Source organism: Sinocyclocheilus grahami, unplaced genomic scaffold, assembly GCF_001515645.1.
Source record: "Sinocyclocheilus grahami isolate Dianchi unplaced genomic scaffold, SAMN03320097.WGS_v1.1 scaffold205.1, whole genome shotgun sequence".
Lineage (NCBI taxonomy): Eukaryota > Metazoa > Chordata > Actinopteri > Cypriniformes > Cyprinidae > Sinocyclocheilus > Sinocyclocheilus grahami.
Window position 1 is genome coordinate 625,217 of NW_015505384.1, and position 21,815 is coordinate 647,031.

Here is a 21,815-nt window from a genome sequence, read left to right on the forward strand (position 1 = left end):
ATTACCAGCAATCTTCAAAATATCTTCTTTTGTGTTCAACATAAGAAAGCAACTCATACAGGTTTGGAATGACATGAGGGTTTGTAAATGATGACAGAATTTTCATTTTTGGGTGAATTATCCCAAAAATGAAAATTTGATGTTTATCTGCTTACCCCCAGGGCATCCAAGATGTAGGTGACTTTGTTGCTTCAGTAGAACACAAACGAAGATTTTTAACTTAAACCGTTGCAGTCTGTCAGTCTTGTAATGGAAGTGAATGGGAATCACGGCTTTGAGAGTCAAAAAAACATACACAAACAAAGCCAAATTAAACCCTGCGGCTCGTAACGATACATTGATGTGTAAAGACACGAAACGATCGGTCTGTGCAAGAAACTGAACAGTATACTGTTTTTTACCTCTGATGCACTGCAATGCGTGAACTGTCCTGAGTGCTCAAAATGGACCATTTACACTCTATCTACAATCTCAATTAGGAGTGTCAATAGTCCATTTGAGAGATAGGTGGCGGTAATGCACTTATAAGTCGGCGATCCACCGTAAAGCAAGAAGACGACGACGCATCAAGCGCCTGCTGTCGAGGACTTTCTCAAAGCCGTGATTCCCATCCACTTGCATTATATGACTGACAGACTGCAACGGTTTGAGTTAAAAATCTTCGTTTGTGTTCTACTGAAGAAACAAAGTCACCTACATCTTGGATGGCCTGGGGGTAAACAGATAAACATCACATTTTCATTTTTGGGTGAACTATCCCTTTAATGTGCTGCTTTCGCTCCATCTTTCATTGTTTTTTATCTTCTTTTCCAGACCACATCCTCAAGGCCAGGTTGTGTCCCTTCCGACACGTGCCGCCCCCAAGAAAGATCATGTTCAGGAGCAGACCTCCATAACAGCCCTGGAATGCAGAGAAGAGCTGCAGACCAAAGTGTCACAGAACAGAGAAGAGGGCTGGAGGAAAGGTGGAGCGACTACAACGGAGAGGGGCTGATGGTCCTGGACGGTTGGGGAGAGCCGCTGTACGGCCCAGTGGGTCAGACAGAAACAAGAGTATCGCAGCACACGGCCCTGGTGACAGAAGATGTTAAGAACAGAAATGAACGGTTGGACATCGCAAAGAAGTGAGAATAATAAAGGGAGAGAAAGAATTTTTATTAAACCACAAAAGTGAAAAAGACCTTTAATGAAAAAAAACATCAGCAGCTATTTGTAACTTTTTTTATCAGTCCTATTTATAAATGTGTCAGCTATTCATTTTATGACTTGTGCTTTTATAATCACAATGCTTTATAATGTTTTTCAAAAACCGGTCAATGCAAAAGTACAGACTTTTTTTGTGAAAATTAAATTAAATGGTTAAACATTTGTTCTGTTGGATTCATTTATACCGCTGCTCTCAAACAACATAAATACTTTGACAGTCAAACTGAAGCTCATTCTTGTACACTGATCACATAATTCCATGATTCCCTTAAGGAAATCCTTTATATTATACTCAGATTAAACCAAGGACATTAGTGCATGCGGTTCTTAATAGCATGTCTACAGTAATAATACATGTACCGTCTGTCGGTCACAGCAGACATCATCAACAGACACTAAAATACAAACTTTTTTTGCTATGTGCATTCATCTGGAATATACATTTGAAAAATGTTCCCTCTCAGATTTTCAAGTTGACATTTTTGTGATCTGCTCTTTTTAAGATGTTCTTCATTTGTCTAATAATAAGAATAAGTGCTCTTCAGGTAATTTGCTCTTTAACTGAAGCCTTGGAAATGTATGTGTGCTCACTGGGATGGTATTAGTGCTGGTGTCAAGCCAGTTTGCTCAAGCAGGTTCCCGTTCAGTGTCTGCATTTCAAACCTGTCAACTTGTGACAGTTCCCTGCAACACGCTCTACAGAGTGTCACTTAAGTATGTGTGACATTTACTGAATTCTAGTTACCTAAAAACAACCAAAAACCCGTTTTAATAACATTAGTTCATATTATTTCGATTTAAAAAAGGGCCAAACTCTGTGATCGACCTTTGATTTCAATGTCTACAGTCACATTTTCTTCAAATGAATGAGGAGTACAGCTTTAATATGCATTCTGTGATCATAAAATCACAATATGCTAATGCACAGGGTTTCAAATGTCTCAAACATTTTAAACTCAATCTGACCGTCTGATCTCAAGCCTACGAGGAAGTTTTTAACTTTTGTTTGAAGTACTTGTGTTCATATTGCTTATTTAGATGACAGTCTATTTTAATTTTGTCTTGGTGAGAGCTTGAGGTTTTGTTTGAATATATTATAGAATTATTTATTGGAAAGTAAATTCGAGGAATGAGTTAGTGCTGCTCGTTTGTAACCACACATACAGTTGGAGTCAAAGAATGGTCTGACCCTAATGAGTGCTCCGGCCTTTCACTGAACAGCCCATTCTTGCCAGACGTATTTTTTCCTTTGTTGGCTGTCAACAAGCCATGTAGTCCAGTGATATCGTTTCAGTGTAGCAAATAAAAAAGCCCATATCAAACGTAAAATGTCAGCACTTCTTTCCCCTTTAGACACTATGCATTCAAGTTCAAGACAATTGCATCCTCCCTGCTCGTCTGTTTCACTAAAACGTTATTCAGTAGTTAAGATGATTTTTTTTTCATCACAGGCATGATGTCTGTTCAGTTTTTAGGATGACTCCGCTTTCAGACATTTTGCCCATTTTTGTTCTAATATGAATCCCTCAGTAGTGTGAGGTAGATCTCCGACTGGAGGAAGCGGGGGTAACAGTCCATTTCCAGGAGGCAGTAGATGCGCCTTTGAGCATGTGAGAGGGAAGTGTGAGAGGGGCCTTTGAGGAGCTCTAGGGTCAGTTCTCTCGTCTTGCTGTCCAGGTTCACCTAAAAGTGGCAGAAATGAAATTTATAGTTCACAAATATTCACACAAAAATTATATACTGAAGGATATCCCAAATGATCTTTGCTTTTATAACAGACAATGCGATTGCGAGTGAGTGTCAAGCCCCCAACAAGGCTAAAAAATAGTTACTATAATAGTATACAAAAATGTTATATATTTAAGCCTTCTAAAAGTCATATGACAGATTTGTGTGAGGAAATGACCAAAATTTGCTTTATTATTTTATGCACTGGGAATATCAAGTTCATATAATAAAATAAAAAAAAAGAATTATACAAAAATTCTATATTTATTTTGAAGTCTTATGATAGATGAAAGATGATAGATTTGTGTGAGGAATTTACTTTGCTTTTATAATAGGCACAAGGACAATCAAGCTCCACAAAAAAATGCTAAAATAAAAGTACATGAATGAATAAATAAATACATTTTAAAAAATTTAATGTATTTTTTTTATTATAAAAACTGATCTATATATATATATATATATATACAGTGGGTACGGAAAGTATTTTCCGTACCCACTGTATATACATATTTAAGTCTTCTGAAGTCATATGAAAGATTTGTGCGAGGAAAGGACCAAAATTTACTTTACTTTTATAATACACAATGGGACTATCAAGCTCCAAAAAAAAAATGTATTACATAAAAAAGTGCTTTTTTTCTAAGACTTCTGAAGTCATATGATTGATTGGTGTGAGGTGTAGCGAATTTAGCTCACAACAGGAAATATGAATAATTAACCATAACTAAAATTTACTTTGCTTCTATAATAGTCACTAGGACTCCAGTGACTGAAGCTCCAAAAAATAGATAAATAATTTAATTAATTAATACAATTAAATTTAAAACAAATTACATTCTAACAATGTTCTATACTTCTTTAAGTCTTCTGTAGTCATATGACAGATTTGTGTGAGGAAAGGACCACAATTTATTTAGCTTTTATAATACGCACTGGGACTATCAAGCTCTAAAAATGACCCAAAATGTATTTATTTACTTTTAAAAAAAAATTATATTACACACACACACATATATATATATATATATATATATATATATTAACTTAAATGATTTTAGCAAATGGCTGCAATATAACAAAGAGTGAAACATATAAAGGGGGTCTGAATACTTTCCGTACCCACTGTATATACATATATATATACCAAATTTTAAAGCCTAAGTTTACCATTTCTGTGCCATTATTCAAATTTGCAAAAATAATTAAGTTGTCAGATGTTCAGCAGCCCCAGACCCCATTTATTTTTTATTGTATGAGAAAAAGCAGCTTGAACAGTGTGGAGGCAATATTTTCAATGCTGTAAACAGACAAACATACAGCCAAATTTGGCTAAATCTACCTCTCTGGGAGCACCCGGCTGGATGTAAGTCTCAGTAATCATTTTTGCCCGTCTCTGCAGGGTGAATTTGTTGGACGACTGTCTGTACTGCTCACAGGCCGAGTAGAACTGCAGGTTTTCCTCACTGAACTCGGATCGCAGGAACGCTTCAAACACTGTGACTCCCACTGAAAGGCAGGTGAGAAGAGAAAGAACCTTAATGAACTTTGGGGGGGTGGGGAGCTATTTCTGTTTACAAATGGAGGGTAGAGGCTCAGATGATGCATTCACATGCATGTTCTGCCATACACCCACACAAGTTAAACATAACACTCGCCACAAAAATCAGGAAAGAAAATAAGCTTTGGATATCTTGAGGGTTTATCTCACACCACATACCTTCCTTCCTTCTGATTTTCTCGAAAACCCTTAAACTACGGCTTGCGACATTCTGAAGTGAGAAAATAGAAGTAGGACGGGGGGCAGGGCTCTGGACTTACAACATACTGCTATTCCCACATTTCAACCAACCCACCACACAATTCCAAATGTGAAATTATATGTCACTAGCTTGACCCTAGGGCAGGGCGATATGGGCAAAAATTAATGTCTCTGTATTTTTTGTCCGATTTGCGATATACGGTATATCTGTTGGTATTTTCGTTTTTATATTTGGATTTTAAAAATCTGTATTTAATGTATATATATATATTTCACTTACCGCCCAATGTTGTGCAACAAAACAATACATATTAAAGGCTATGAAAACAAATAAAGTGAATGTAACCATGTAAGCCTTTATATTATGTGCAAAAAAGGGTTAAAATCACATTTCATTCTAACATTGTAACATTGCAATCTAAAAACAAAAATAAGGCTTTTAAAGCGGAAGTAAAATTCACTAAACTAAAAATCGTGTGTTAGGCTATTTTGATTACCCCATTACAGTCACTTTACAGCTATCATAAAAATACACTTACTTGTAGGTTTAAAATTCTACATGTCACATGTATTGTCCAACTACAAATATTTCAGCGAAATGTATATTTTAGTCAGAATTATTGCGCTCCTATTTAATTGAGCTCTGTCTGTTTGGTGCGCATGCGCGGCAGCGCTCGCTCACTGAAGTCTGTGAAGTTTAGTGGGGGAATCCCAAAGAAGGCTCATGCACTTCTGACAGAAAAATTTAAATATTTCCATGGCTTTCTAACATTTACAGATGGAGAATATACCTGTGAAATGTAAGTTATGCACTTAGGAAGACTCAAAACACATTAAACAGAGCAAGTAGCCGTGTCTCTGTCAGCGGCACACGCAGCCTTTCTGTCAGAGCAGACGGGCCGAGCCACTTAAACTAATATGCGAAACGAAACTATAAACTATGTCTTAACAGGCCTTAATATATAGCTTGTCACATGTTTAGAACTAATTGGATTATGCACTTTCTCCGCAGCAGCTCAGTCTGTGTCCTCCGTTATATTTTTTAGATGCGCTCGCATCAAACTACTGTATATCGATATACACGCTTATAAAGAAAATATCGATATATCGTACAAACTCGATATACCGCCCAGCCCTACTTGATGCCCTATGTGCTGGCATAAATAAATAAGGAACTTGAATTTAAAATGTGGATTGAAAATATGAAATAAAATATGGTATTGGCTTATTTTTTAAATGCATTTAAAATAATGCAAAGCTTAAAAAGGTCAGTTTATAGTTAGATAAACATTTTCCATAAAATCCCCCCCCCCAATATTATAAGGGTTGAATGGTTGAGGCAATCAGTCAACACTATAATTTTTGTAATAATTGCAAACATTGGATGAGATTATGCATTTCCCACCAAGATGTAGAAATAGTCCAAAGGATGTTACTTATTGGGTGTCACAATTTAAGAAATGTTGTAATGTGGAAAATTCATGTGGTAATATCAATTCACTATATTCTGAATCTTGTGGGTTTTGGTTAATACAAATAAATAAATAAATTCTGCAATAAACTGAGTATCAATTAAACAGATTTGATCAAAATTATGATACTGTATCATTTAAATAGTTGGATTCGGTCCAAACCTCAGAGTTATGACAGCCCAAAAATTTAGCTAAAAAAAATGTAATAGATCTCTCGCTCTCTTTGAAGAACATGGGCTTTATGTCTTTATTTTCATGAAACAATACCCTATTCAAGGAAAACACCTATTATGTATGCATGTAGAGTATAAGTTTCCAAAATAGCGGTGACACAGAATGGACTGAACACAGAAATGGATCCTCACTCCATATTGTACTCTGATCAAACAGTCTCAGCTGTAACTGCAAACTGTTCAACAGCTGTTTGAGAGATGGAAATGAGGAGATGCTGTTAATCATTAAGTCCTATTAATAAAAATGAAAATCACTGGAACCATGACGTCAGGTATCAAGCGTAACCGTATCTGCTATTAGTCCACTGTTTACACATCACAAGCTGCACTAATAATAAAAGTTTCTTAGAAGTTATGTGTTGTTTAGACAGACTCTAAGAGAAGTTTGTCATGTACTGTATTTCATGCTCACATTTGAGGTCAGCAATAATTATCAGTGGTGCTTTCTAAGGCAACTATTGTTACCATATACAGTAAGTACTAACCGATACTGCAAATTATGCGGTTTGCTGCTACTTTTCTAAAATATCCAACTAGCAATTTTTGCCTGGTGGACAATGAACCTTCCACTCAAGGGACTCGAATCATATCTATAGACCTTGTGGTTGGAGTCTTTTTCACCCTGACAGCCACTCACAAAAGCCTGGCATCACGCGACAAACTTTTTGTAGACAAGCCCCACTCACATTTCCTTCTGAAAATGTAAAAATCTCAGTGGTTTCATCTGCGCAATAACACACCTGGGCTCTCAGCCTCCCGGGGAAAAGCGCATTATTCTGTGATCTAGCTTCTTCATATCGTTTCATGTCGTTTGGGAATTCTCCGGAAACTCGTGCCTGAAGCTACACATGAAAAAGGTTCCTCAATGTTAAGAGGAAGCAGTTTCAAGGGTGTTTCAATGATGTAATAGATGGGTTTCATTACTGAACCACGGAATTATACTGAACACACACCAAGCTGACCTACACTACCGTTCCAAAGTTGCATTTATTTGATCTAAAGTACAGTAAATCTATTGCGAAATATTATTACAATTCAAAATAACAGTTTTCTATTTGAATTCATGTTCAAATGTCTTTTATTCATCTGATGCAAAGCTGAATTTCCAGCATCATCACTCCAGTCTTCAGTGTCACATGATCCTTCAGAAATCATTCCAATATGCTGCTGCTCATGAAACATTTCTTATTATTATTAATGCATGATGAATAGAGCGTTCAAAAGAACAGCATTTATTTGAAAAATAAATCCATTTCATTGTATTATAACATTATATTGGTCTTTCCTGTCACTTTTGATCAATTTAATGCATGCTTGCTGAATAAAAATATTATTTTTTTTCAAACCCCCCTCCCATACTTTCGAACTGTAGTGTATATTATAATGCTACATGATCCAGTATGGATATTAGGCAGGATGTGGTCCTCTCTGCATGTATCATTTTCATTAAAACAACATTTCAAGCATGGATGGACAGTCGGCCACAAATATCTCAATTTCCAAGAACAGCTTTCCAGGTCAAAGTTAGAAGAACAACAGCTTTGACCCATGTGACGCTACGGTGTCTCACAAGCGTCCTTTGACCAGCTGCCTGGCGACTCGAGCACTTTAAAACCGAATGACTAAGCGCTCACCTCTGCTTTCCAGCAAAGCATCAAGGGACTTGGCCCAACTTTCCATCTCCTTCCTGCTGAGTTGAGCTCTGCCGTGGCCCACCTGACTCCACTGCTTGAGGAAAGGTATTTGAGAACGCCTCTCTTTAGCGCTGAGAGAAACAAAAGAGGGTGAGAGGATACATGACAAAGATAGCCAGAATAAAATGTGTGGAATCAATAACAGTGGGCCAAAATAAAGGGCTGGGAAGGGGCAGTTTTGCAAGCGGCAGACAGAGAATAGGCCAAAAGTGAAACGGAGATGAATATGTGGCTTGATTGTTTGCCGAGGTGTTTGATTTATACCTGGTTATGTTCTCTCTGTGCTCTGCACTTGTCAAATTCGAATGCGAGGACTGCGGTGAACCCTTTGTGTGGAAAAAAAAAATAAGAGGTCACTGATATGCATAACACTGTCATGATGATCAGACTTGATTCAAGACTTTAAGGAAGTATAATTTAAACAAATGTTCCATGACTTAAACAAATGTCATGAAGGTCTTGCGTCATGGAAAGCATTCTCACAAAGTCAGATCTATCAGATGCCAAAATATTTCAAAGAATGAACATTTTTGCTCCACAGTATCTCCGTGATATCTTGCCACAATATTGTAGATAAAAATAAAAAAAAAAGCACACATTTGCATCAATAGTGTGATTCCCTCATACAACACCAGAACATTCAGTTCCCCTTTCAGAGCTTGCTTCTCCTTTTACTGTTTGGACAAAGCAACATTATATCTCAAGAGGTAAAACTGATTCAAAGTGAGCTTGACTACTTCTGAAATACAATTGCATTCATGTCTTTGACTTCGTCACACTTGGCTTGTGAATTCTGAATAAGCAGCGCTGTATCCTGGAGCTGAAGCCCTGCTGCTCATGATATATGTGAAATACATCTTGTACCGTACAAAACGTTCAACAATAAAGATGGCTCAGTGGCCCAGGGCCAGTGTGAGAAAGTTTCAGACCAGTTAAAGGAACTGTTCTGCCATATCAGTCCAGTTATTACATTTTTAAATGATCTTCTATTTATCGGTTTCTGTAATGTTTAAAGTACCATTGTTTTCCCCCAAATTCTGCAGACTTAAATGAGGTAATATTATCCAGCTGTCTGACAAATAAAAGCTTTTGTGATTGTCTTGGCCTCAGTTAGAATAGATGGACAATGATAAATGAATCAGTGAGGTCTTGCACTCTATGCCATAATTTTCCATAAGTACTTATGAATATAGCTGTAATGGATTTACACTACGGTAGTTACATTTCCAGCTATTGTTGCAAATTACAAACATAAGACCATTTGTTGTAAATATTTTTGAAACAAATAAATATTACATTATAGAATATATTATAAAATATAAATATTAAAAATATATAATTTTTAAAACAAAATTTGAAGTCTAAGATTTTCTTTTTTGAAGAAATAAATTTTACTCAGCAAGGACACATTAAATTGATCATAAGTGACAGCAAACGTATAATTTTACAAAATATTTATATTTCAAATAAATGCTGTTCTTTTGAACTTTCTATTAATCAAAAATGTAAAAAATTGTCATGTTTAGACAAAAATGTGAAGCAGCACAACTGTTAAGAAATGTTTTATAATAAGAAATCATGTGACACTGAAGACTGGAGTAATGATGCTGAAAATTCAGCTTTGATATCACAGGAATAAATTACATTTGATAATATATCAAAAAAGAAAATAATATTTAACAGTATTACTATTTTTACTGTACTTTTGATCAGATAAATGCAGCCTTGGTGAGCTTGAGACAAAAACGTTAAAAACATTTATACCAACCGCAAACTTTTGAACGGTAGTGTTTGTTGTTAAAAACACATTAAAAAATGCTATATTTGGAAAAATATATATATAAAAAACACTTCAACTGGACCAGAAGAAAAAACTTCAATGAGTCCTGATGAAATTCACATTGTCAATATGTGAGCTGAAATGTGCAATTAATATTAAGGATTGTTTTATAAACATTAACTATACTCTAAAGAAAGTCTCCAAACTTACCTGTCCAAACAAACTTTTAAGATGTAATTTAGCAGCTGTCAGTTTGGCCCGAGCTTGCTTTCGGTGATAGAGGGGAGGTTTTGGGGAGACGGGCATATGGCCGGATTTCAGTGTGGATGAAGGGGAGTGGTGCTGGGCTTCACACTTTCCCACACTCTCAAAGCTGCCTTTGGCATTGCCAGTGAGCTGGCTGTCACTGTACGCTTTAAAGCTCTCATTAAGGTTTGTCACTTTCAGTAAACCAGAGTCCTTCTCCAAGTCGACCAGATTTTCCATACTAATGCTGTGATCTCTTTTAAGCTCCCCCTTTCCAGCACTCCCTGACTTTGCATCCGGGGTGCAAGGATAGGATGCTGAGGCTCCATCTGGCCCATCCTCCAAGGTCCCATCTCGATCTCCCCAGGGCAGGCAGTCCAGCTCCAACAACGCACCCTCCGAACTGAACTTGCGCATCATTATGCTGGATTTTGAAAGAAAGAAAGATACAGAAAATGACAGGCCTAAAGAAAGAACAACAGAGCAGACAAAAAGAATTACATTAAATATACATACATGCATACAGTGTCTAACTTATCTATCTAACATCACTGAAATAGAGATAAGCTGCTTTAGATAGATAGATAGATAGATAGATGACTGATAGATGACTGATAGATAGATAGATAGATGACTGATAGATAGATGACAGATAGATAGATAGATGACTGATAGATAGATAGATAGATAGATGACAGATAGATAGATAGATGACAGCTAGATAGATAGATGACTGATAGATAGATAGATAGATAGATGACTGATAGATAGATAGATGACTGATAGATAGATAGATAGATGACAGATAGATAGATAGCTGACAGATAGATAGATAGATAGATGACAGATAGATAGATAGATGAATAGATGACAGATAGATGACAGATAGATAGATAGATAGATGACAGATAGGTAGATGACTGATAGATAGATAGATAGATAGATACTGTACTTTTCATCATAGGTATACCTTAACTATGAGAGACAAAATCAGAAGAAAAAAAAAATCCAGAGAATCACAATGTAGGATTTTTAAAGAATTTATTTGCAAATTATGGTGGAAAATAAGTATTTGGTCAATAACAAAATTTCATCTCAATACTTTGTTATATACCCTTTGTTGGCAATGACAGAGACTCTTAACACATTCCCAAAGTTTTGCTTCAAAGTAACAGTGTTTGTTGTTGACTACTTGGCTTGTTAACCTAGTTAAAGGGTTAAAATATAACCCAAGTTATGCTTTACAATTGTAACAAACGAGTCCATTCAAGCCAAGCAGACTGGAGACGCTTCATGACCGCACTGACAGAAAGAGACGCGACGCGACGCGTTATCATCTACACTGCAAGCCGTCAACTCGTTTATTGTAACAGGAGAGCGTCAGCTTGTCGCGTCGCGTCGCGTCTGTAGCGCAGCGCGTAAACAAACCAACGTGAAATCTGAGCACTTGAATATGGTGCACATATGTCATAAAAATATACCTTATTTTAGATCCTTTTCATGACAAATCCTTGACCGTGTCTTCTATCCGAGCGATTCGGAGTCGGTCGTGTTTCAAGCCGAGTCCGTGCACACAGGGGTTTACACAGAGCCGCTGGATCCGAGGCAAGGCAGCTGAACGGTCAGAATCACGTCTTGCTTGTCCCTTTCCCCTATTTTACTCCTGAATGGCGAAAGCAACGCCTATTTTCTTTTTGTTACACCCATAGTTCAGTCTGGACTTGCCCTCCCTTCATACTTGGAAGGACATGTAGTGTATAATGACACAGAGAGCGCTTATCACCACATAGAAAAGTAACAAATTACAGAACGATAAGAAAATAAAAGATTCATATTTGATTGTTTTGCAGTAGTAACAATAATTGTAGTAATTATGATTGGGCGTGTTACTATGGTACAATTTTACATGGCATACATACATAACAGCTGGTTGACAGTAGGTGCCTCCCTGAACGATAAACAGTATATTGTTTTTTTATATTATTACACTATCATATTTTCTATTAATTCGTGAATGCTCTCTACTCGTGATAAATCATGGTTATACCAGGTGTTTAAAATGTCACGATTGTTCTCAAACAGCGCCATCTACAGGTAAAGCGTAGTATTATTTCATGAAAGGACAACATGTATGTCAACTTTACCCTATTGGATGGGATGAGCTGTTCTTGTTTTTAATTCAAAAAATTTTTTTTTTGACATAGTATGATTTAATTAAAATAAATACATTATTAATAATAATAAAAAAACATACGATTTAGAAGAGCCAAACGGGAGGCCTTTTATGTGGAACTTTTATTTAGCCGTGTTGGATTTTCTGCACATTTACGAATGCAAGTTTGTCCAGTAGATGGAGGAGTTACACAACAGATGCTTTTTAGAGCCATCAAGCTGGATTTCAAGCTATCAAGATACAAAGTATCAAGATTATACTGAGAAATACTTAATAATCGAATTAAATTCTAATAAAATATTCTGTTCTGTTCTCATTTTGTTTCATACAGGGTTGTTGGGTTGTTTTTTAGCCCCCAAATCTGAGTTCAACCTGTTGTTACTATCTTAAAGGGGTCATATGATGCGATTTCAATTTTTCCTTTCTCTTTGGAGTGTTACAAGCTCTTGGTGCATAAAGAAAATCTGTAAAGTTGCAAAGACTAAAGTCTCAAATCCATAGAGATATTCTTTATAAAAGTTAAGAGTCAGCCACGCCTACCTAAAACGGCTCGTTCTAACACGCCCCCACATGTCTACGTCACAATGTGGGAAGATTTGCATAACGCCGCACAAATGTTCACGCAAAGAAAGAAGGCGTAACTTTTATTCTCGCTGTAGTATTGTTGCCGCCGCCGCCACCACCATGTCGTGAAGACCCTGTGCGCTTCGTTGTAAAAGCAAAACTACTTTGTTTGGCCTTCCAAAAGAGGACGATAACCGTGGACGAAGCGGAGTCCAGCCCGGAGACGTCACATGTCCTTCCGGTCGTTCCTTCGTCGAAATCGCTGGCCGCGCCGTTCTCAAGCCCACCTGCCTCTGCTCACTCTAGCCCTCCGGCCGTTCCTCCCTCTAGCCCCCGGCCTCTGCTCCCCCTAGCCCCCGGCCTCTGCTCCCCCTAGCCCCCGGCCTCTGCTCCCCCTAGCCCCCGGCCTCTGCTCCCCCTAGCCCCCGGCCTCTGCTCCCCCTAGCCCCCGGCCTCTGCTCCCCCTAGCCCCCGGCCTCTGCTCCCCCTAGCCCCCGGCCTCTGCTCCCCCTAGCCCCCGGCCTCTGCTCCCCCTAGCCCCCGGCCTCTGCTCCCCCTAGCCCCCGGCCTCTGCTCCCCCTAGCCCCCGGCCTCTGCTCCCCCTAGCCCCCGGCCTCTGCTCCCCCTAGCCCCCGGCCTCTGCTCCCCCTAGCCCCCGGCCTCTGCTCCCCCTAGCCCCCGGCCTCTGCTCCCCCTAGCCCCCGGCCTCCGCTCACTCTAGGCCGCCACCACTCACTCAAGGCCGCGGTGTGTGACGCTGTTTCGTTGTGAAAGCGAAACTACTTTGTTTGGGCAGTGGTTATCAGTGGTTAAGTTGTATTTACAACACTGTTCCAGAACAGTTTAACCCAAATATTCAGAAGTGTGCAGCACATTTTATGGAGGACTGTTTCCTGATCCTTGGAGAGTAGACTACAATGCCGGCTGTTCTGACTCAAAGACTGTAAGTACGTCATTTATATTTAAAGAGTTTTTATATTTTATATATTTAAAGCGAGTTTTTTGGGCAATGTGGAGTAGCGCTTGTTGTTTGTCATTTCTCCGATCACAAATGCAGACATGGTTTTATGTTTACGCAGCGCGATGCAACGCAACGTGTAAAAAGACAGTATAAATCATTATAATCTACAATTATGTCCCCACTGGATGCAACAAATGACTCGTTTATAATGGGTTTTAATGTTTTTGTCTCGTCGCTCCGGCCTGACATGGCATCACAGTATGGTGAGGGGCGTAACATTTCCGTCACACGCTTGAGGTATTCGGCCAATCACAACGCACTGGATAGCTGGCCAATCAGAGCACACCTGGCTTTTCAGACCGATGAGCTTTGTAAAAATCGATGCGTTTCAGAAAGGCGGGGCATAGAGGAGAAACAATAATGTACAGTATGTGGAAAATAATGTGTTTTTTAACCTTAAACCGCATAAACATATTTCATTACACCAAATACACAAAATAATGTTCTTTTTAGCAACATCATATGACCCCTTTAAAATAGTTAATCCATTTAGCCTGTTTGTATAAACATTACAAACAATTATATTTAATTTATAACAAAAAGAATAACTGTGATCTGCAAATGAAAAGAATACACATTCACATTACATTATAGTCACTGCAATGACTATACGCTCGTCACTGGTTCAGTATGTGTGTTGCTACAAGAGCACTGCGACAGGAGTTTTTGCACGGCCCATGAGCCTCTCTGTCTATAGGGGTGCTGTGTCTTTACATGTCTCTCCACATAGGGTCCCTCAGTTACAGGACCAGACAAAACAACAGTCAGTTCCCAGTGGCTTTTGATACTGTTTCCATGCAGCAGTCCTTCTCCCAAGAATGCATAGATCACAAAGTCTCTGAAGAACTTTGCATCATGGTTCAAGAAGAAATGTTGCGTGACTGAGCTGTCACTGAGCTAGACATGATCTTGAATACTAATGTTAATGTCACCAGTAGCACTCATTCTAAAACTGATAATGCATTAAATATTAATCATAGTTTGTGTAAAGACAGATTGTGTATCAGTTCCTAGGCCTTCCTCAGCACTATCAGTGCTTTCTGAACTCTGTATTGCAGCTTTTATACTAGCTGTGCTACATTGTCATCTCTCACAACTCACAAGTGTGCATTTCTTGTTCTGTGGATATTTCATCTCACAACTGCAACAAGTTCCAAAGAGGCTGAAGCCACATAGACTTGCATTATCCAAAGTTGTTTGTTATGGAATGTACATGAAACAGTTTCCAGAAAGTAATGGTTTAAAACTCATGTTTTCCTTTAAATGGGAATTTTACAGCATGGAAACCCACATGGTTCAAAATTCATGTTTACAATCAATGGGGAATTTTACTGTGAAGGCAGAAACAGTGAGACTGAGCTATTGATTACTTACCGCTGGTGAGTAAATGCAAGTGAAGTGAACTGTTTTCAATGAGAATGAATGATAGTCTGTATGTGAAGATGTAGAGATACAAAAGTCAGTCTGCTTCATTAGTGACTGGTCCATAAAACCAAGTGATTGATTAAAATGATTGATTTTTTATCTCATTGTGAAGTTCAAAACGTCAGATATCTTGTTTGGTGAGGGAGGTCATGAAGCATATCTGTCATTCAGTGAAGGACTTCTCTCATCTGCTTTAAGAGCATTATTCTTGAGCTTTAATGGCATTTAGGTTGAAACTGGAGGTTTATGCTGCATTTACTTTCTCATTTTTCTTTGTTAAAAACACTAATCATGTAGAATCCATTAGCAATACAAGTCTATTTCAACAGTGTTTATCTGAAAGTGGAACCCTTCAATGTGTTTTGTCACTATAAACGCTATTTCAGTCCATAGTGTGTAGTTGTATGAGTGTACACACTGTGACCAATGAGCTTTCTGACTGACCTTATAAACATTTTCCTGTGTGTCCCGTATCTGTCAACTGAACAAGCTATGCCATTAATTTTTGAACTAAACATCTTGTGTCAGTTCTTTCTTTTCAGCGTAAAAAAAAAAGGGTTGAGTCACTCACTGTTGGTCTGAAGCTTTTGAAGCCTGGATAAAGTGGATATTTACCTACAATCAATTATAACAAAAGGCTTTTTAAGAGGTAACTTTGAGAAACTTCAGCTACTGTTGTGGCATGTGAACACACACACAAAAAATTGTATTGGTGCTGTTTTTCAGTTGTTTTCCTATGAGAACTTACACTAGATGGACGTCTTTGACCATTGCATTGCGTTTTTCTGGTTTAAAACATTTGAAACCTTAACCATAAAACCTTAAAACATTGATCATTTGGTCTGAGGGCTGTCATATTGAAATGTGTAATAATGTAATAGTTAAACAAGTCGTTTTTAGCTTTACCTGAATTCATCTTAAATTTTTGATGTAAATGGCATTCCAACATAGCATTTATTATTGGCTGTGGCTCACATTCTGAGGGCAAAGATAATATTTTATCTTTTGTAAGCCACGACATTAAAACCACCTATCTAATATCATGTAGGTCCCTCTCCTGCTACCAAAACAGCTCTCTATGTGTCAAGGCATGGACTCCATAAGACCTCTGAACATGTCCTGTGCTCTCTGGCACCAAGACACTGGCAGCAGATCATGCAAGATACTGTATGAAGTGGGGCCTCCATGGATTGGATTTGTTGGTCCAGCACATCCTATAGATGCTCAATTAGATCTGTGGAATTTGAAGGCCAAAGAAACACCTTGAACTCTTTGTCATGTTCTTCAAACCATTCCTACATTTTTTTTGCAGTGTGGCAGGTGCATTATCCTGCTGTAAGATGCCACTGCCATCAGGAAACACCACTGCCATGAAGGGCTCTACAACAATCTTTAGGTAAGTGGTACATATCAAAGTAACATCCACATGAATGCCAGGACCCAAAGTTTCCCAGCAGAACATTGGCCAGAGCATAACACTGCCTCCAATGGTCTGCCTTCCATAGTGTCTCCTGCTGCAATCACTTTGCCATGTAAACAACACACACACACCCGGCCATCCACTGATCTAAAAGAAAACATGATTTATCAGACTAGACAACCCCCATCTAGTGCTCTCTGTTCCAGTTCTGACGCTCACATATTGACTGTTGTGGCACATGCTCACATGCAACTAGTCTATGCAGCTCCAAATAGCAGCTGTCATAGTGGTTGTCCACTAGAGGGCACTCCATCCCAGACTTCTGCCACTCTATCAAGGACTTCATTCCCCATAATCCTCTGCCAGGTCTCATCAGCACTCATTGCTTGCACCTGTCTCATTAGCATGGTTATCTCACCCTGTTTAAGCATGGTTCTCACTGTCTTCCTTGGCTAAGTCTTGAATGTGGCATTACTGCAATTCTAAGCCTTGTATCCTGGTTCTCCCGTATCTTGGTTCCTGGTCTTGTCGTTTTGCCAGTTTTCTGGATTATTCGGTTTGCCTCAGCCCCTTACTTTGTCGTTGTTTTGGACTGATTGCCAGTGTTATGACCTTTTCCTGTTTTGGACTTTGATTGTGGATGACCCTTTTAATAAATACTGCATCTGGACCCTCAAACTTCATGTACCTGTGCAGTTTCATAACAGCAGCAAACTGCCATGCATTGTGTGTGTTCTGACACCAGAAGCAATTTGAGCTACGGTAGCTCTTCTCGGTGATCCGATCAGACCTTTGGTCACCAGGCTGAAATGTATCTGTTTGCCATAACAGTCAAACGGGACTGTGCCATTGAGTGACACTGCGCCTCATCACTGTACTCAGGAGGGAACTACTCTCGTGTGCCTGAGGAAAAAAGATTTTGTCTGATAGGTAAGCTTGAAACACTACAGCATGTTTTCTGTGTAAAAAATATCTGGTGTTATTAAATAAAAAAGAATGCTCCCAAAGTACAGATTTGATGCATAATACATACCATAGAAACGTTTATAGCCAGAGTCATTCGGGAGATCCCCGCACTCAAAGTCGATCAGTTTGACCTCGAGAGTTTCGGGGTTCATCAGCAGGTTCTCCAGCTTAATGTCACGGTGAAACACTCCTCGTTGACCGCAGATGTGAGCGGCCATTGTTGCTGTACCTTGATGAACCGCGCGGTTTCCTCCTTGAGGATGGCACCGTGGCCCCTCAAATAGTTCCACAGATCTTCGCAGGGTGAGGGACGCTCCATGACCATGATGTAATATTCAGGCTGGTCCTGCCAGTCCAGCAGCTCAATGATCTCTGGAGCTTTAGGCTCTCTATTGACCAGGATTAACTGGCCGACCTCTAATGGAAGGGGTGTGGGATGACCAGCCTTGAAGAAAGATCATTGTTAGATGGAGGTACTTCCCAAATAAGGACTTTTGCTCAGAATGTAGTCTGTTAAATGATTAATAATTGTAGTTGACATGAATTGACAGCAGTGTGTGTAATGTTTGGGGTTATGGCAGTAAACTCACCCTCAGTCGTCAAGTCCACTATGCTGCTGTGAGCTGATGCTGAACTGTGGTGGACTGGAGCTGGAGGGCTTTGAACCTGCTGATCTACTGGGGGAAGGACTTTAAGACCACTGGGAAGAGGTTCCTGAAGACCGTGATCCCCTATAGACCAGGTGATTGACTGTAGAGAAATTAGATCTAAAGAGGGGACTATATCAAAAAACATGTTTAAACAAATAGTAATTAAATATCGCATACTCAACATGATGGTTCTTCAGTTGTTACATGCTATCTCAAATTAGAACTTCTTCAAACCATGTTTCATCTGTTTAAGTATTTATGTCCTGCAATAAAAATCTTATCATGCAAACTTATCACTTTTTTGGATTTTGATGTAATGTGTGATGGTGTAGATTTGTAACATATGGTAATTAATGACACTTCATCCTACAGAACAGAACAATTTCTCTAATCAGTTCATTCCATTAATGCATACTAATAGAAATGAATGAAAATTATGCAGACTTTATGAAGCACATTCTCAAATGGTAATTTTTTTTACCCTCAGCGTGTCTCTCATAAATGGATGCCTGCTCTGAGCTGCTGCTCCACTTAATGGATTTAAGAGAGAGCAGCTTCTCAAAACTCTCTGTCCTCCTCCTCTTTCTCGCTGGCATCTCATTTTCCTCAGCAGCAGCACAAGCGGGCAGATGTTGCTCAGCCGCATTGCTGCTGTTTGTTGGGGTGGAAATGGTACACCTGAGCTAACTGTGTTTTCTCCTCAGTGCCATTATAACAGTTTTTCAATTGGACAAGTAACTGTATCAGGAACTGCGAAGTGTGTCCCATTGGATAATCAAAGACAAGTCAAGTGCAAAGACTGCAAGTGGGGGTATTGGGACCATCTATGATTGGGACAGTACCTCTATCATTGCTCACATCTGAGGAAAGGCTTTTTCTCAGTCCTACAGAGTCCCATTTGGGTATAGTGATACTATATTCTAAAAATAAAAAAATGCTATCAAAACAATTAGATGTAGGTGTTAGTCTTTTAACTTCATTACCAAAGAGGGACTACTCAGGAATAATTTTGTAATAAACCATGCAACATACATACCCTGCAGTGAATTCAAACAGTAGAGAGTAGGGGTGCAACGGTTCAACTTACTTTGTATCACGGTTTTAGAGTCACGGTTTCGGTACGATTCGGTATGTTCTATGTTTAGGGAAAAAACTATATTGTCAAATAAAAATAAAGAAAATAAGAACAAATAATCTAACCACAAGTAACAGCACAAATAAATAAACAGTGAAATAAGATACAAATAAAATAAACTGCTTTTCAGTTTTTTTTAGGTAGGTCTAACAGTTTTTAGGTACAGAAATGGAATAAATCAAATGTAAAAACATTGCATATTTGACTGTATAAATTAAAGATTATTCCTTATTAAAGTTACAAAAGTTATTCAAGCAAGAGCAGTGAGAGATTTCCATGTTGTTGCTGTTTGATTAACTTTAAGAAAGTGCTGTCACTTTAAGAGAATGCACTGATCCAGTGCACTGATACTGTATGTCCAGCCGACTATGTCTGCTAGGATACTTACCAAGACGGGCATTTTGACATAACTTTGTCCGTTCAAACACAATACTTCACAGAGAGCTTAATATCTGCGGTTCACGTGTTTCGGATGAGCACACACACAGATCTTCTCACTGCGCCTGCAGGGTCATGTCTTCTGGCTCTTTAATATTTAAACTGGCCTGGCTTAAATGAGTTTAGTTTAAACACAGATAGCAACATGTGCTGTTCAGGTCTCACCTGCGCTATAATCAACACGTGATGACAGCAGAAATGACAGTTATTCTGGCATAAAGCACTCGCATTGATTAAAGAGTGACTGGTTTGTCCACGTATTGTTTTTTTCTCTCTCTCTCTCATCGCTCTTGTTGTAATGTATTGGGGGAGCCAGAATTTGTATCCATCAACAGAAACATGCATTAGCTGAACTCTAACAAACCGTATTACAGATGCATTGTCAGATTTAAGTTGAACCGCGGTCCTAGCGCATACCGAACCGTGTGTGGAGAACCGTACGGTTCGATTTTTTACAGAGAACCGCTGCACCCCTAGTAGAGAGTTTTGTGTTTTATAAAGAAATTTAACCAATGAAAGCATTGGATAATGCCACCTGTTATTAGTGTTTTTAGGTCATTATTTCATAAGTGACAAAGAGTGCTTGCTGGGTTATGGAAGAATTAAAAGAAAGTGTTTTGTTAGTTTTAGCAAAAAGTCCCTTTAAGGGTATTCTATAGTCTTTGGTTTTAATAGCCTACATTTTTAGTTTTAGTAGCCTGCATTTTGTAACCTACATTTTTTAAAATGTAGTCAAATAAAACAATGAAACCGTAATAAATAATGTAGCAAATTTAGCTGTAAAATGCTTTTAAATAATGACAGTTCTGTTTTGTTTTTACATTTTTAAATGGTATTTTATTTTTTATCATGCTATAAGTAACACCTTTTATTTCTCGCTTGCAGCGGTATAAACACCGGAACGAGTTTTCCAGAAGGTTCCAGCAACCGCAGACACTGAGCTGTCACTGTCTGTGGAAATACTCCAGCTCTCCAGCGATAAAAGTGCAACGGCTGTAATGTAATGGACGTATTAACGAAGTCTACACCGCTTTCCACGCTGTCAGTATTCAGCTTTATACCGCCCCGAAGTATGTGAAGTGAAGTGTGAAGACATGTGGCCAAGTATGAATTAGTGCTCTGCATTTATCCCATCCAAAGTGCACACACACAGCAGTGAACACACACCGTGAACACACACCCGGAGCAGTGGGCAGCCATTTATGCTGCGGCGCCCGGGGAGCAGTTGGGGGTTCGGTGCCTTGCTCAAGGCCACCTCAGTCGTGGTATTGAGAGCGCTGTACATTCACTCCCCCCACCTACAATCCCTGCCGGTACGAGACTCGAACCCACAACCTTTGGGTTATGAGTCCGATTCTCTAACCATTAGGCCACGACGGAAGGACGGAAGGAATACGGGTGCTCATTCAAGTCTTCCTGCAGCCACTATGTTTATCACTTACAACCAGAGGCGGACAAAGTACTCGACTCCATTACTTGAGTGAAAGTACAGATACTGCTGGTCAAATATTCCTCCATTACAAGTAAAAGTTGTAAAGACAGATTTTTACTTAAGTAAATGTACAGAAGTACTTGCTTTTAAAAGTACTTAAGTAGCAAAAGTAAATTTCCTTTTTTATGTCAATGCACTGTTTTATTGTTGTACGTAATACTTGCAATACTTCTGAAGCAACTTAGAATACATTAACCCTGCTGAATACACTGACTAGCTTGTAGTATCTTTGGAATAAAGAGCTTTTAGAATGAAACCTATGGGGAAAAAAACTAAACATAAATAAATAAATATTTAACACCCCCATAAAAGCAGGATGGTAGTGTTCTCACACTGCTCTGGACACATCTATGTGTAGACATTCATCCACATTTGAACAGAGTGGACAGTGAAATTGCTGTAAATACAGA

The 21,815-nt window shown here is 38.8% G+C and overlaps 2 protein-coding genes across 9 annotated transcripts in view; one reads left to right on the forward strand and one right to left on the reverse strand.

The window, feature by feature from the left end:
* LOC107595600 (alpha-tubulin N-acetyltransferase 1) overlaps positions 1 to 1,324 on the forward strand; it is a 19,261-nt gene extending 17,937 nt beyond the window's left edge. For 3 of the 5 annotated variants that reach the window (XM_016286054.1, XM_016286053.1, XM_016286055.1), the window contains exon 12: positions 814 to 1,324. In XM_016286054.1, coding sequence (XP_016141540.1) covers positions 814 to 1,128 — 315 coding nt within the window. In that variant the 3' untranslated portion in view covers positions 1,129 to 1,324. The remainder of the gene's footprint in view (positions 1 to 813) is intronic. The other 2 variants (XM_016286056.1, XM_016286057.1) reach the window with 2 other exon arrangements.
* LOC107595601 (regulator of G-protein signaling 18-like) overlaps positions 1,137 to 21,815 on the reverse strand; it is a 23,527-nt gene continuing 2,848 nt past the window's right edge. The window contains exons 2-7 of one of the 4 annotated variants that reach the window (XM_016286063.1): positions 11,603 to 11,759; positions 10,086 to 10,585; positions 8,360 to 8,421; positions 8,036 to 8,166; positions 4,277 to 4,443; positions 1,137 to 2,889 (exon numbers count right to left, since the gene is read on the reverse strand). In XM_016286063.1, the coding sequence (XP_016141549.1) occupies positions 2,719 to 2,889; positions 4,277 to 4,443; positions 8,036 to 8,166; positions 8,360 to 8,421; positions 10,086 to 10,541 (987 nt within the window). In that variant the 5' untranslated portion in view covers positions 10,542 to 10,585; positions 11,603 to 11,759 and the 3' untranslated portion in view covers positions 1,137 to 2,718. Of the gene's footprint in view, positions 2,890 to 4,276; positions 4,444 to 8,035; positions 8,167 to 8,359; positions 8,422 to 10,085; positions 10,586 to 11,366; positions 11,378 to 11,602; positions 11,802 to 21,815 lie in introns of those variants that run through there. The other 3 variants (XM_016286064.1, XM_016286062.1, XM_016286065.1) reach the window with 3 other exon arrangements.